Consider the following 15660-nt stretch of genomic DNA (forward strand, 5'->3'; position numbering starts at 1 on the left):
TCTCGCTGATGATATGCCGATAGGTTTTTACACATTTAGTAAGTTTGTTTGGGATATAAACATAAAAGCATAAACTTGCTTATTACGTGGGGAACATCTCTCGGATATATGGATAACCCCCGAAATCTTGTTTGAAAGACTCTATTTCAGACATACTAGGTCTTTGTACGTGATGATATCTGGGGTATTATACCAGGACTTCTGATTTTGCGGGAGCAATAGCCTAGTCCTCATATAATACTTTGCATTTGCTTTAATCTTTAAAGCCAGCCCTCAGTACAAAAAATGATGAAACATTGAAAAATGCTAATCATGTGCTGTTGTAAAAAAAGATCTCCTAAAGGGGACCCACCTAAAGTCGAGCCATCATCTCTCTGTATGAACAGAAGTTCTAACCTGAGCTCTCATGGCTTCGCATCTACCCCTTAACAGATATTATTAGTGTGCACTCATCTTTATGACTGAATATAGTAGTCTGGATACGGGAGTATATTCTGAGATGGTACACGCGTATAAGTTAAGATCTTAAAAACACTAAATGCGTATCCTGAACAGATTGAAATTTGTGTGAAAATTTAAGAGGATCAGTATATCGGCAATCTAAGCGAATTGTTTAATTCTGAATATGAAATCAAAAGCTTAACTGTACTTATAACTTGTCAATGGATGATATGATTCCGTAACACAAACTCACAAAAATAGTGTCTGTAAATATTTCTTTATAGTATTTCATAAAATCAATAATCCAAAAAGATTTTCAACAACTGGTGTTGGAGAGCTGATTTTCAAAATTCCAAGTGCTAAACATGATGAACAAATGGTTTGGGAGAATTTGTTGAGGATGTGAAGATTTTGAAATGTTTATGTTAAGATCGGAGGCTGTCATAATTGTGCTTGTTTGTATAATTTTGACAAATCAATGAATATAAAATAAGATTAAGTGCAGCGGAAATGAAGACAAACTTTGTAAACACAATCTAAGGGGGAAATAGTTTGATAAACAGATGCTTCTCATTAAGTTGAATGATTCAATTACAAATCAAATGATTACAAGCATGCTTACAGAACTAAGCTCCCCCTCAGCCTGATACTCCAAGGTTGGTTGCACAAGATGAAAGGATTGGACTGGAGAAGAAGAATCCACCCAGTCAATCAAATGTAACAGTACAGGGTACTGCTCCATTTATAGGCAAACCAAACCACTGAGGCATCTCAGCTGATGTCACCATGATAGTGACATCTAACAACCTATAAACACTGTTCTATACAAACTACTGATGTTAAACAACTGATTATAAATACAGTACAAAACAAGATAAAACTACTGCTTCACGTTCCGCTGTTGTAGCCTGAGCACTGATGTTGAGCATCAGTGCTTTCTTCAAAGGTGATCAGTCCTTGAATGAGCAGTGCTTGTGTCTTCAGCAGTACTTAGGAAACGACAGTGGATAGAGCAACAGTGTTTGTCTTCAGCAGTCTTTAGAGTTTCATCAGTGTTTGGTTCATCAATTGTTATAGTGAGCAGTACTTAAGATCCATCATCTGTTAGATTACCACTGTCAAGGGGAAAGGCAAGTGGAAATAGCTACTTATTTTGAGTCCACCGTTGTGATTTGGTTTTGGCTTTCATTATCTGTTCCTCTGGTAGGGTTCAATCCCAACAATCTCCCCCTGGAACAAATAATGCCAAAACCCTTCATTATTCTGGACCTTTATTCCTCATCAGAAGTTCCTTAGCTTGTCTTTTAATTTCTTCTTCAAAATTCTTGGAACTTGTGTCATCTTCATCCCTACACAGTGTAAGTTCAAGGAGATCCTGCAAATCTTTAACACTAAGGCCTAGTGCTTCTTTCCTTGATATGTACTTCACTTCACCATTGGATCTGACCAAGGTCAATACGTGGGTCTTTTGATCAGACGTCCACTTTAGTATTTTTAATCCTAATGGGTTTCTTGGGAGAGATTTATTTTTAGATGAGTTTGGAGATGTCGGCCTTGTGAAAAGTTGTAGGCTGTCAGACATGTGTTTGAGGGCCTTCTCGATGACATCATTTGCTGCATCTACATCTTCTACAGTCTCTCTTTCAATTAGCTCTTGCCTCTCAATGTCTGTCATGCCTGTTGGAGTGTTTGGTGATGCAGGCTTGGTTAATACCTCTTTAAAGTGGTTTTGAAGTTTTGCTGAGGTATCTTCTTTTAGACCCATTTTCATGATGGTATCTTTGAAGTGCTTCCTTTTCCTTTACTTCTTCACTAGACAGCAGTTTTCCTTCTTCTTGGTTTGACACAAGGATAGGATTATCTGCTGATTTGAACAGTTTTTGGAGGTCATCAATCTGTTGTTCAAGCTTCATCATTTGTTCACGCTTCTTTGAAGTGCCTGAAACAGATATCTTTCTTTACTTCAGCCTTTCATAGGCTTCATCAGTATGCTGCTTTGACCATTTTGATATGGCAATGGTAGTATCCACTTTTGCCTCAACCAGTTCTTGCTTCTTTCTTTTGTACTCAGTTGTTAGGTCAGCGATGAGCTTTTTGTATTTGTTCCAATTTGGAGCATTCTTCTTCTTTCTGGGATCATTCTTGATTCTATCAATCCTGTCAGCTTCATGCTTTAAAGCCACTATTGGCCATTCTTCAAATTGGTTTTCTTCAGCAAGATAAAATTTTTCTTGCATGATGTATGCAAGAAGTTTTCTTCTCATCTCTTTTCGTTGACCTGCCTTTTCTTTGCTCAGCTCTTGTGCAAAATCTTTTATCTGTTTGACTTTTGTGAGCAGAAATTCCAATCTTTCAGCAATGGCTTCATCACTTTGACCTTCACATTCAACCTTGGCTCTTATCTTAGCCTGTCTTGCTTTGAGCTCAAGGTATTCATCCATGTCTTCTGGGACTATGAAGCCAACGAGTGAAGGAAATCTTCTGTTTGAAGGATCATCATCATTGTAGAATTGCCTCATCTCATTTTTGATAGCTTCTAGTTCCAGTGGATATTTCGCAGCAATGGGATCATATTTGTCCTCATTTGCCTGAGTAAGTTTTCTTTTTCTGGTATAGAGCTTTGCTGGTTGTGCTGTGGGAATGGTGAGAGCAGTGGTGGATGGTTGACTAACAGTGGTTGAAACAACTGGTGCTTCAACCGATGTTGTCATTACAATTACTGATATGTCAGCAGATGTCTTCTGCTTTTGAGCAGGGGTTGTGATGGCAGGGGTTTGAGTGGCGATGAGTGACTGACTAACAGTAGTTGGAACAATTGGTGTTTCAACCACTGTTGTCATTACAGCAGACGTTGTAACATCTGCTGTCTTCTGCTTTTTGGCAGGAGGTGATGATGGGGTGGCTATTTTTGATGGTGAAGTTGTTGTTGGTGTTGTGATCACAGAAGATGGTAGAGCAGTGGTTATGGTGGTGTGTGGTGATGTGGTGTGTTGATACAGTAGCTTTGGTTTGGCTATTTTCTGGCTCAATAAAGATGCCATCATCAATTCCTTTCTTTTTCCACTTGATCTTCTCCCCCTTTTTGGCATTATCTGAGAAGGGTTCATTCATGGAGAGGACAGTGGGAGGAACTTTTCCAGAGGCACTTTGGATATGAGCTTTGATAGCTTTAATATCTGCCTGAGTATCTTTAAATCTTGACTCCACCATGTTTGTAAGCTTTTGTACATGTATAGCATGCTGCTGATCAGCCATCTGCTTTTGTCTTTCCAGCAGTGGTTGAAACATGTTCCATAACTCATTTGCAGCAGGTGCCTGTTGTGCAAGTGCTTGAGCTGGAGCAGCAGTGGATTGGGCTTTCTGAGCTTTTAATAGCTACTGCACCATATCCTTTATTTCAGCAACTGAGGTTTCCAGGTTTTCAACCCTGCCCGTCAATTCCTGATATTTTGAATCATCACCCAAGTTAATGGGATCATTTGAATCCCCACTAGCAGTGGTTTTACCAATGTGTGACTTAGGGACTGAATCCCAAAAGTCATTCATTGATGCCCCTTGTTCTTGGTACTGGGGACTTCTTTCTTCAGCACTTGATAACCTTTTGATGTTGCCAGTGGTTAAGACAAGCTCACTGGTGGTTCTCATTGGTGCTATTGAAGAAATTGCCTTCAAGGGAGTCTTATGAATGTAACCACTGTCCAAATGTAAATCAGTGGGTTCAACATTTGTAGTGGCTGCTCCACTTGAACTACTGACAGGAGTTACCTGTAGCAGTGTAACCTCCTCAGTTGTTGCTGGGATAACAGAGATATCAACATCAGACCCAGTCACTTGTGGGAGTATACTCTCGGTGATAGGTGTTTGGCAGAAACTGGTTTGTGTCTGAGTAATACCAACTGTATACAACAAGGGTGTTATGGATGGTGGTAATGTAGGGGGTGAGGGTAAAGGAGTTGAAAGAGACGTGTCCTTGGGATCAGGACTGTGGAAGATGGATCCGAGTGGGTCCAGAGCTTCATATTGTGGGGTCCCTGTGTTTACAACCTGTTCTTTTTGTGAAGAGATAGGAGGAGTTTCGGCTAGGGTTTGAGATATTTTTACCAACTGCTGTGAGGAAGTAGCAGCAGTGGTTTGTTGTGACTTTTGTGCTGTCACAGGCAGTTGCTCTGGTATCTCATCCTCCAGAGTTGCCTTTTTGGTGGGTTTGGGGGGTTTTTGATTTTTCTTTTTCTGTGGCTTTTTGGTGATTTTAGGTGTGGGTTTCAAGGCAGTTGGTTGGCTACCTTGATCACCTTGAGCAGTGGGCTTAGCAGCAGATACCTGAGGAGCAATGTTTGCTGCTAAAGTCTGCTCAGGCAACTCTGCTTGTGTTTTGCAAGGTGTTGACATTCTTGTAAATGTTTCAGCTGTTAAGTTGTTTATCTGAAAAGAGTCACCTTGGTTTATTACCGCAATGTCATTCTTACTGAATTTTTTCTCAAAATAATAACTTAAAAATCTTGGAAACAGTAAAAATGATTTTGTTTCAACATTTTTAACCAAATCATTGAAGATTACCTGGGAATAATTGAAATTTTCTTCTTGAAGTATAGCATATCCCAGATTTTAAATCTTCAATATTATTTCATTAAAAGAAGTGGTTTTATTTGAAACACACATGAGGAGGGTATGGAATAAAAATCGTGTTGCAGGAGGGAAGAAACCTTTTTGTAAGGTATCCCTCTTCATCATTGTATCTGCATACCCTCTCTCAATGAAGTCGATTTTTAACTCATTTTTAGGGAAAGAATTTTTACCTTCTTGATCATCGAGCTGAAAGACTTCTGATAAAGATTGCGGTGTGATGCGGACTGCCTTTTTCTGCAGAGTAGAGTTAATGGCTATGACATCTTCACCTTGTTTTTCAAGGGTACAATTTTTCCAAAACTCTCTCTGAGTTTGCAAGTAAATGGGTGCATCAACGGTTAACAAAGTTTTGTACTTTGATGCGTTGAGCATATCAAGGATGGAATCAAATGTATCGATGTTGCCAGGTTTTGTGAGAAGACCCAGAAGATTATGAAACAGTTTGTGTGGGATTTCTGTGGAGGTAGCCTTTTGAGTGGCGTCAGTGGGAGCGGAGGAAGAAGACGGTTTTGATTTTGATTTCGATTTTGATTTCGATTTTGATTTCGATTTTGATTTCGTCATTTTTTATGAAGAAGATCGAAAAATGTTTTTGGAGTTATGAGTGGGAAACTGCTTTGTGAAGAGAATGTTTGGAATTCAATTCGACAGTGAAACCCTGTTTGGGGTTTTGATCAGGGTTTTATTTAGGGAAAAAGGAAATACTGACGTGGCAGCGGTTATAATGATCTGACGGCTAAAAACTGACCACGTGCCAAACCCTGATGGAAGAGTAAATAATGGAGGACAGTTGTTTTGGTGGCCACTGATGAAACAAGCATCAGTGGTTACAACGGTAATAAATGAAGCAGTGGGTGATTTTTACCATCACTGGATGCTTTTACTACATCAGTGGATAGTATATCAGTGGATAAAATACTGATTTTGAACAACGGTGCTTATCAGAGGAAAATGAGAACAGGGGTTGACTTTCAGCAGTGGACAGACATTAGAGAGCAGATGTTTGAGGCACAATCGGTAGTTTTAAGGAAAAACAGTGGTAGACAACAAAATGAAGACCATTAGTATAACAACTGTTAGTGCAGCAGTGTTTCAACTTTTGATAGATAATTTTAACATCTGCTTGTTCAGATAATTTTTTTTTGAATTAATTTGAAATCAATTTTTCTGTGATAAACAAACTTGAGCTTAATGTGACCTTGACATGTTCACCATTTCCTTTTGATCAGTTTTAGGAATAGTAATTTCACACAAAAATAAGGAAATTACATCCTGACCGGAGAGAAAACTTTTACTATCAAAAAGGAGTAAAAGTACAAAATATATTATTAAAAAAAATCAATAATATATCCGGTTTTATTTGAGAAAAACACCTTTCTAAAAATAAAGGTTATTTTGAAAACAACATCAAAAGGATCTGGTAACTTCCAAAAAGGCTTATGATCACATCATTATGACCACTGATTAGGATCATTTTCTTGTTAATTGATTGCAAATTCTTCTTTTAAAGTCAATCACTCGAGATACCATTGTTACCTGAACTTCTCCTGCAATAATGAATGCACACAGTTGCATAATGACCATTGTTTTCCCAACCTTTGACTCATAGGTGTTTTATGTTTATACTCTTTTCGTTTGTCATCAAAAGTTTTGAGATAAACACACTTTTGAGTTTTTTCATTTTCTTCTTCCCTTTTTACCCTTCCCATTCATAAGTACAGAAAATACTTACTGGGAGATTTTATTGAGGAAATACTTAATCCAGAAACATTTTGCAGTAATGTTTTCAGAGATCTGGCTGCATGTGAACATGCTTTATTACCAAATCTCACATTATTTATGATTTGGACTTTTTTTGACCCCTGATTTTCTTAATGTGTTTTGACAGGGTTGATTTAGTCCTTTTGAGGATTCTCAACCTGCCTTCTAACACATAAGATTTCATGACTAAAGTTTTATTTTCCTCTTTCTAAGTTAGCAAAACTCTAATGTTTATATGAACATAGGTTTTGTTAATCTGAGGTTCATACTTTAGCATAAAACATGATGAAATCATCACAAATTCCATAACAATCAGTTGAAATCAATTTTGAAAGAAGATAGTCATACCATAGTTACCAGACATGTTTCCAGATCTGGAAACTATGAGTGATTTGTGCATAACATCACTTGTTGTTTGAAATTTGTGAATCTTATGACATCTTGGTTGTTTTACAGAGTATCATATTCATCATTTTGAACATGATTTCTCGTTACTCTGTTTTTCAACTAAATACAATCAACCTTAATATCAATGAATTTTGAGCTGAACTATTATGTCAAATTGATTGTTAGATCGAATTTGACTGTCCGAGCTCTGATACCAATTGTTAAGATCGGAGGCTGTCATGATTGTGCTTGTTTGTATAATTTTGACAAATCAATGAATATAAAATAAGATTAAGTGCAGCGGAAATGAAGACAAACTTTGTAAACAAAATCTAAGTGGGAAATAGTTTGATAAACAGATGCTTCTCAATAAGTTGAATGATTCAATTACAAATCAAATGATTACAAGCATGCTTACAGAACTAAGCTCCCCCTCAGCCTGATACTCCAAGGTTGGTTGCACAAGATGAAAGGATTGGACTGGAGAAGAAGAATCCACTCAGTCAATCAAATGTAACAGTACAGGGTACTGCTCCATTTATAGGCAAACCAAACCACTGAGGCATCTCAGCTGACGTCACCATGATAGTGACATCTAACAACCTAACAACCTATAAACACTGTTCTATACAAACTACTGATGTTAAACAACTGATTATAAGTACAGTACAAAACAAGATAAAACTACTGCTTCACGTTCCGCTGTTGTAGCCTGAGCACTGATGTTGAGCATCAGTGCTTTCTTCAAAGGTGATCAGTCCTTGAATGAGCAGTGCTTGTGTCTTCAGCAGTACTTAGGAAACGACAGTGGATAGAGCAACAGTGTTTGTCTTCAGCAGTCTTTAGAGTTTCATCAGTGTTTGGTTCATCAGTTGTTATAGTGAGCAGTACTTAAGATCCATCATCTGTTAGATTACCACTGTCAAGGGGAAAGCCAAGTGTAAACAACTGCTTATTTTGAGTCCACTGTTGTGATCCAGTTTTGGCTTTCATTATATGTTCCTCTGATAGGGTTCAATCCCAACAGTTTAAATGGTTCATTAACTTGAAACTAAAGTTAAATGTTAACCTACAAGTGATCATCAAAGCTTATAAATGTTAAATCTGTTTATCTTAAAAGTGGTTGAGATGTGTGCAGGTTATAGCCAGGTTCCTGAGTCTGAGTGTTACAGAAAGCCAGGCTACAATTCTTGAACCTGAGAAGGATGAAAGATTGGGCTGAATATGAGCCATGACTCGATCTCAAGGCGATAGCTAATTCCAGACAGCGATCCCAGCTTGATGAAAGGGGGAGTCTGACGAGGTTAGAGCCAGAGATAGATTCTGAAGAACATTTTGGATAGTACGAGAAGACCGATCAAGACTGAAGAGTTGACATGCTAAAGACTCGCACCGAAGACTTCGTCAACATCCGAGGGGGAGTCTGTTGGTGCATATGTCTGTCGACTTTGTCTTCGTTCGAGTCTTGTTCTTAGAAATGATAGACCAGGATACGTTGTACGAGAAAAATAGGTTTTTAGGTAAACCTGGTGGTTTCACACGAAATAAGAAAGACTATTTCGTACGAAATCAACCGCCTATAAATACTGGTGTTGTCATTTCGTTTGTACGAACTTGATTCTGACGCCGAAGTGCTGTCGAAGTGTCTCTGGCCTGTAAAAAACTTTCAGATCAATAAACTAGACAGATTAATGATATTCTAGTGCAATACAAGCTGAACGAAGACTAAATCAATGAATTCCGCCTCTGATTTAGTCTGAGAACTCTTCTGATCGACTCGTATTGGTCGTACAACGATCCTACATAAACGATGTTGGAACAATGATACTGGAAACAACCCGTAGAACAATCATCATCATCATCTACAGCAGATCATTCACAATCATCATTTAGTCATAACTCAGATAACAAAACTTTAGTAAAAATCAAAAACAAAAACAAACATAATCATATATATCACATTACCATGATCAAGGCAAACCACATATCCCCAAAAATTTTTCTGAAAGTGGGTCAGAGAGAGCTTCAGTTTTCTCTTATCCTTTATGAACAAATGCCGAGTATTGAGAAGAAGGGATTTGAGGGAGAGATACATTAGAAATGTGGTTTGAAAATACAAAAGAAGAGAACACATTTATATAAGAAGATGATTGATAGAAGTGAGTGACTGACATGCATTAATTGAAAATTACATATCCCAAAAAAAAAATTACCCGCAATTTCAAAACATCTGCTGCTAGGTATACGTTTGCCAAAGGAACCATCTGCTACTTTCTTGTAGATGGGCTGTGGTTTGCCCTTTGGAATATGGGCCAGACCTTTAACATTTGAATACACAAGGCAGTGGTTTGAAATTAAATTAAATCTATTTTAAAGTGATTTATATATTAGACTTTATGATGTAATAATGACATAAGAAAAACCTTGTTGGATAGCCTCTCCTGCTGACACATCAGCTTTTCTTATGTCATTGGGATTTCTCCTTTTATAGAAAGTATAGATGTTCATAGTATGGTTATTGTACATGGTGTTTTAAACCTGCATGCATGGTGTTTTACATCTGTATGCTAGTAGATGTTCCAGATTCCATATGTTAAAACACTATGGTATTTTAAACCTATATTCCAGTAGATGTTCTTCGCATGTTCATCGTATAGTATTTTACACCTGCATTTCAGTTAAGGCTAGAAAATCGTGTCTTAACAGGTTTCTGACGGCGCGCACAACATAAGTTTCAAACATGATTACGACTCATTTAACTACTTTCTACATCATGTTTATAAAACAGTTTTATGTTTTATGTACAAAGATGAATAAATGATAGATCCTAACATTGTAATTTTAATTATTTTAAAAATTAAAAAGTCAAAGGGTGTATTTTTCAGTCAAACAGGTCTAATTGTGTCTTAACAGGTACCCAATTACCAGCCCTAATTTCAGTATGTGTTTAAAACACCACGCTTTGAATCACAACAATTAAAACGCCACTGTATGAACATAGACAAAACATCATGGACTAAACATCCGATCGAAACATATTTTTTCTCTATATAAGTATAGCAATATGGTAATCATATTAAAGATAAAAAAACGCTTGTTATTATGGTGTAATTTTTTTTAAAAGTCACGTATAAAAAGTTATTGACGTTTAAAAAAGACGGGGTGAAGTTGCATGTGCATTAATGTTAGTTTCTTAATTTAAAAATGTTAAATTTACATGTATACCCTAAATCTAGAAAATTAATATGTTTAATAGTAAACATTATTTACAATTTTGCCATTATGATCTCAACCATTAGATCAAAGATCTAATGATGTAGATTCTTTCTTACCTTTCTCACAAAAACCCTTTTTTATAGGAACCTCTGCCTATATATATATATATATATATATATATATATATATATATATATATATATATATTTGGTTAGTTGCGTGCTTGGGTCTCCAAGTCAAAGGTTTAAAATTATATATATATTGTTAACGAGTGATGATAAATAGAAACTTTATTTTTATTATAATATATAGCTTTTTATTATTTATTATATTATAGTAGTTTATTATTATATTTACTTTTAATAAGTTATTTTTAATTTTTTTTTCATTTTTAAAAACATATATTTTCTTTACCATTTTTAATAATTTTTTTTCTTTTTTAGAACATATATTAATTTATCGATTAATTTGATTCTTCTTTAATAATTTACTTTTATAACTTTTTTTGTCTAAAACCTTAAGTACGTAGTTGTACTTAATTTTCCCTGACGTTCTGTTATAACTATTGTTCAAAACGAAGTTGTACTCAAAATAAAGTATTAATTTGGTATCATAAAACGGTACTATATTGTTAACAAGTGATGATGAATAGTAAGTTTGTTTTGTTATAATATATGGCTTTTTATTATTTAATTCATTATAATAGTTTATTATCATATTTACTTTTAATAAGATATTTTTATTTTTTTTATTATTAAAAACATATATTTCCTTTACATTTTTTTAATAATTGTTTTTTAGAACATATATTAATTTATCGATTAATTTGATATTTCTTTAATAATTTACGTTTATAACTTTTTTTAAAAACTTAAGTAAGTAGTTGTGCTTAATTTTTCCGTGACATTCTCTTATAAGTTTTGTTAAAAACAAAGTTGTACTTAAAATAAAGGATTTATTTGGTGTCATAAAACGGTACGATGATAAACTAAATCGTTCTAATGGTTTGGCTTTCTAAACACTATGCTTTATTTTCAAATCATGTTTGTTTTTACATTATCATTTACTCGATTTCACCGCAATGCGCGACGTCAAAAAAAAAAAAAAAAAAAAAAAAAAAAAAAAAAAACTAGTATGGCTTTAAGTTCTAACCATGTATTGAACTATCTAATTTTTATCTTGCTAACACAACTGGTTTGGCTTTCAATTTCTATCGTATCTAATGAGCTATGTGTCGTGGTGGTGTAAGACCGGTTTTGACTCCGAAACGATTGCGTAACGACACGTTCGACGTGCGGAATTCGTGAACGTGCGTGACCGAACACACGAACGTACAATTTAACGTGATTCTATTGATAGATCTGAAACGTACAAAGAACCGTGAATCACCTTGCCACTTTCTCTCTCTAGTTTCTCTCTCTAACTCCAAAGCTCTCCAAATCTCAAAATGTGGCAAATGATAAAAGTCTCTAAATGAAACCCTAAAGCTGCTATTGATAGGCACAAGGTTATAAGGGAGTTCCCCTTATTTACAAGAATGCCACCTTGCCCTTTTTCCTAAATATTACAATATAAACTCTAGTTTACTTCTGAATCTGCTACGAACTGTATTGACGGAGGCGATAGACATTACTGCACTAACAGGTGGGCTCTAAAGAGGCTTCAAGTGAGAAAAAAGTGGTGTCATCTATACATCACATAGACCCTTTTTTTATCTTTCACACCACTAAGGTGTGTTTGTGGAGCTTTATTAAGGCTTTACATGAAATGTGATACTTTAAATGATTGATTTATATATTAATGAATAATATAAAAACTACAAAACTCGCCCCACACCTGCGACTCCGGTCGAGCCCTTGCCCTGCGCCCCCTCTAACGCCCTTCTGTGGTGGTGTTAACGCTCCACACCCTACTTAGGTGACATGGTTGGCGCCCACAACCAATCCCACAACACATAACCTAAGCTTCAGTTTTTATCAATTTGCATATGCCATAAGTCCAAACCGTGAAACCAACATGTCAGTGACAATTCGGTCCTGACTTTCAACGCTTTGATTTCAGTTTTCAATGGCCAAAAACAGTTACTAATGGTTTGACTCACGATTTGACCTAACAACCTTCAAACCGGAACTATTATGTTACAACTTGATCTTTAAGAAAAGATAAAAAAAATCACACTCAAAACAAAACAAAAGTAAAAATGTATTGTTTTTCATATATAAAAATTACCTTTTTTTTCTTCCCAAAATGGAAACTAAACCAGTTCTATTAAGGTAACAGAGAGGAGTTAACTGCGATTTTCGTCCCTATATTTTGTGAAATTATGTAAGTCCTGTCCAAATTTCAAATTTATGACATTTTCGAATCTGACATTTTTTAAACATGAAAAACTAAGTTTGAATAGAATAATTGGACAAACTACAAGGACGAAAATGAAAGTTAACTTATGTTTTTTTTTTTTGTTTTTTTTTTTTTTGTTTTATAGAACTGACATGCTCCAACAATACTAGAAACAAAATATAATTTTGAAATTTGGCTTGAACGGGTATAATTGAACAAACCAAACAAAAGGGAGAGTAAACTGTTATTTTGGTCCCTGTGGTTTGGTTAGTTTTGCCACTTTAGTCCAAAACTTAAATTTTTTGCATCTGAGTCCCTGTGGTTTCAGTTTTATTGCCATTTTGGTCCAAAAATGAAATCAGGTCATATTTGTCTTATAAAATCCTGCTATTTTGTCCTTTTCCGCAGAGGCAAAATGATCATTTCTTTTTTGTAAATAAATACCATAGTTTATAAGATAAATATGACCTGATTTGCCCCTAAGGAAAATGACAAAATTGCAGGATTTTATAAGACAAATATGACCTGATTTCATTTTTGGACCAAAATGGCAATAAAACTGAAACCACATGGACTCAGATGCAAAAAGTTTGAGTTTTGGACTAAAATGATAAAAGTGATCAAAACTCGGCGACTTTACTCCAAAAGGGAAGAAAATGGCAGTCTAAAGGAGAATTATAATCATATTTTCAAACCCCCTTCTCTTCTTCCTCGACAAGCTTTCTTCGGTCACTCCGCCACTCCCATTCTTTCCGATCAAATTCCATGACTCTATCATTCAACATCTCTTCGAATCACTTGATTCCACCACGCCCCACCTGCCCACAATCACGAGTACCAGCATCAGCTTCACATCTCACCAGCACCAAACCCAATTCATCGATCCAACACACTAACACAAGAAGGTACCATTCAGACATTTTATCAAACACCTTGCGTGCATTGCCTAAAAAGTGAAATTTTAATCTGGGTCTTGCTGTTTTGTAATCTTTATAGATGCATATGCTATGATATGTATAAACAAGTGGTCCCTTTTGCCGAGGCTTGGTCATGGCAGAAATCAATTGTTGATCAGAGGAAGTCATTGGTTGATGGAAATGAAGATGAGTTGGATAGTTTGATTGTGCTTCAGCATCAGCCTGTTTATACATTGGGTACTGCTAGTTCAGAAGATAACTTGAGTTTTGATGTTAAAGATTCACCTTTGCCTTTGTATCAGACAGAAAGAGGTGGTGAAGTTACTTATCATGGACCAGGACAGGTAGATTTAACATTATTTTTGAAGTTGAATTATTCTCGTTATCTGGATTTATGTTTGAAATTATGGATGAATGTTAGAAAAACAAATAATATGTGATAAGATCAGTAATGGGATGATAATATGAATTCTGCTTTTGAAGATTGAGTGGTTCTTGATTAGCGATCTTGTTTTTAAAAGGCGCGCGAGGCGTTAGCGAAAACGCATTAGACCATGCGTAGTGGTGAAGGAAGACCCTTGGGTATTATCCGCCATGTGGCGGTCCAGTCAGCAATGGAGCATTATGGGGCGTTTTTTCTAAAATGGGTGTAGCGGTATAATGCCCAATTATGTCCCATCCAATGATTACCCAATTATTTATTTTTTTGTTTTTTTAATTAAAACTAATGATACTTGACCGTGGAAGGGTCTGATTGGCCCAAGATTTCTCCGCCCGGCGTTCAATTTGGAACGCCCCAACCCGATTTCGCAACAAAAACGCCCCTGGGGGCGGTGGAAGGGCGTGGTTGGGCATTTTTTTAGGGAAAAAACGCCAAAAAAACCCCACTACGGGTGGTCATAGGTGTGTGATTATGTGTCAACATTGGTCAATTTAGGCTTTATAGGAGGCTTATATGTGAAAACAACAATAGGGATGAAATAATTATGAAGGCTTACTTGATAAACAGGTTTATATGTAATAATGTAAAAGTGATGAAAGTATGAAACTGACAACCTCCGGTTGTAAATAAAGATTATTTGGTTGTACATAGATCAATCCTGACGTACGTGCGCCTCAAATTTGGGGACCCAAATGCCTCAGAGCGCCTCACACCTTTTTAAACGAAGTTAGCAATGTTGATAGTAACGTTCCTAGTGCATTTTTTGTTCTAATTTCTAACTATGTTATTACAATAATCGTTGCAATGTAGCTAGTGTTGTACCCGATTTTGAATCTTCGCTTCCAAAAGATGGATCTTCATTGGTACATGAGGGCATTGGAGGAGGTAGTCATTCGCGTTCTTTTCTCAACATTTTCACTAAAAGCTTCACGGGTCGAGGGTTTGACTGGAGTTTGGGTTGGTAAGTTCCATATTCAGTTACCGGCTTACTTACGGCCCACTTAGTAGCTTGTTGGTGTTTACTTGCTTTATTTTGGTTTTCACAGGGGACAAAAAACTAGCGGCAGTTGGAATCCGCGTTTCAAAATGGCTAACATATCATGGATTGGCATTAAACGTCTCCACTGATCTTTCGCCCTTCAGTCGGATAATCCCGTGTGGAATAAAAGACCGAGGAGTGGGAAACATTAAGGAGCTTCTAAGAGGGTCCAACAAACCTTCTTCAATATCCGGTTGTCACGATGAAGATGATGGTACACTCATTGATATAGCTCATGAATCATTGCTAAAAGAGTTCTGTGAAGTTTTTCAGCTTGAATTGTGTCATCAGTCAGGATCAATCCTTAGGTCTCCAGACAGATAACACTGCAAGTTGACTTTTTGAATTTGACCGGTCTCAAGTTCCATATAATACAACTTTTGATAGTATAGACATGCTAATCTATGACTGTTGCATTGTTTGATGGCTATAACATGTTTGTGCCTAGAAATTTTATCATCCTACATCAGAAGAAAAGTTAATTCATTTAG

General features: G+C 36.1%; 1 protein-coding gene across 1 annotated transcript; it reads left to right on the forward strand.

Annotated features, from left to right (window-relative positions):
* Nucleotides 1–13443: 13443 nt before the first annotated feature.
* Nucleotides 13444–15660, forward strand: LOC110940581 (octanoyltransferase LIP2p, chloroplastic). Its single transcript, XM_022182132.2, has 4 exons — nucleotides 13444–13676; nucleotides 13768–14032; nucleotides 14941–15091; nucleotides 15177–15660. The coding sequence occupies exons 1-4, from the start codon at nucleotides 13537–13539 to the stop codon at nucleotides 15491–15493; spliced, it is 873 nt and encodes a 290-aa protein (XP_022037824.1). The 5' UTR covers nucleotides 13444–13536; the 3' UTR covers nucleotides 15494–15660.

Source organism: Helianthus annuus, chromosome 5 (genome assembly GCF_002127325.2).
Source record: "Helianthus annuus cultivar XRQ/B chromosome 5, HanXRQr2.0-SUNRISE, whole genome shotgun sequence".
NCBI lineage: Eukaryota > Viridiplantae > Streptophyta > Magnoliopsida > Asterales > Asteraceae > Helianthus > Helianthus annuus.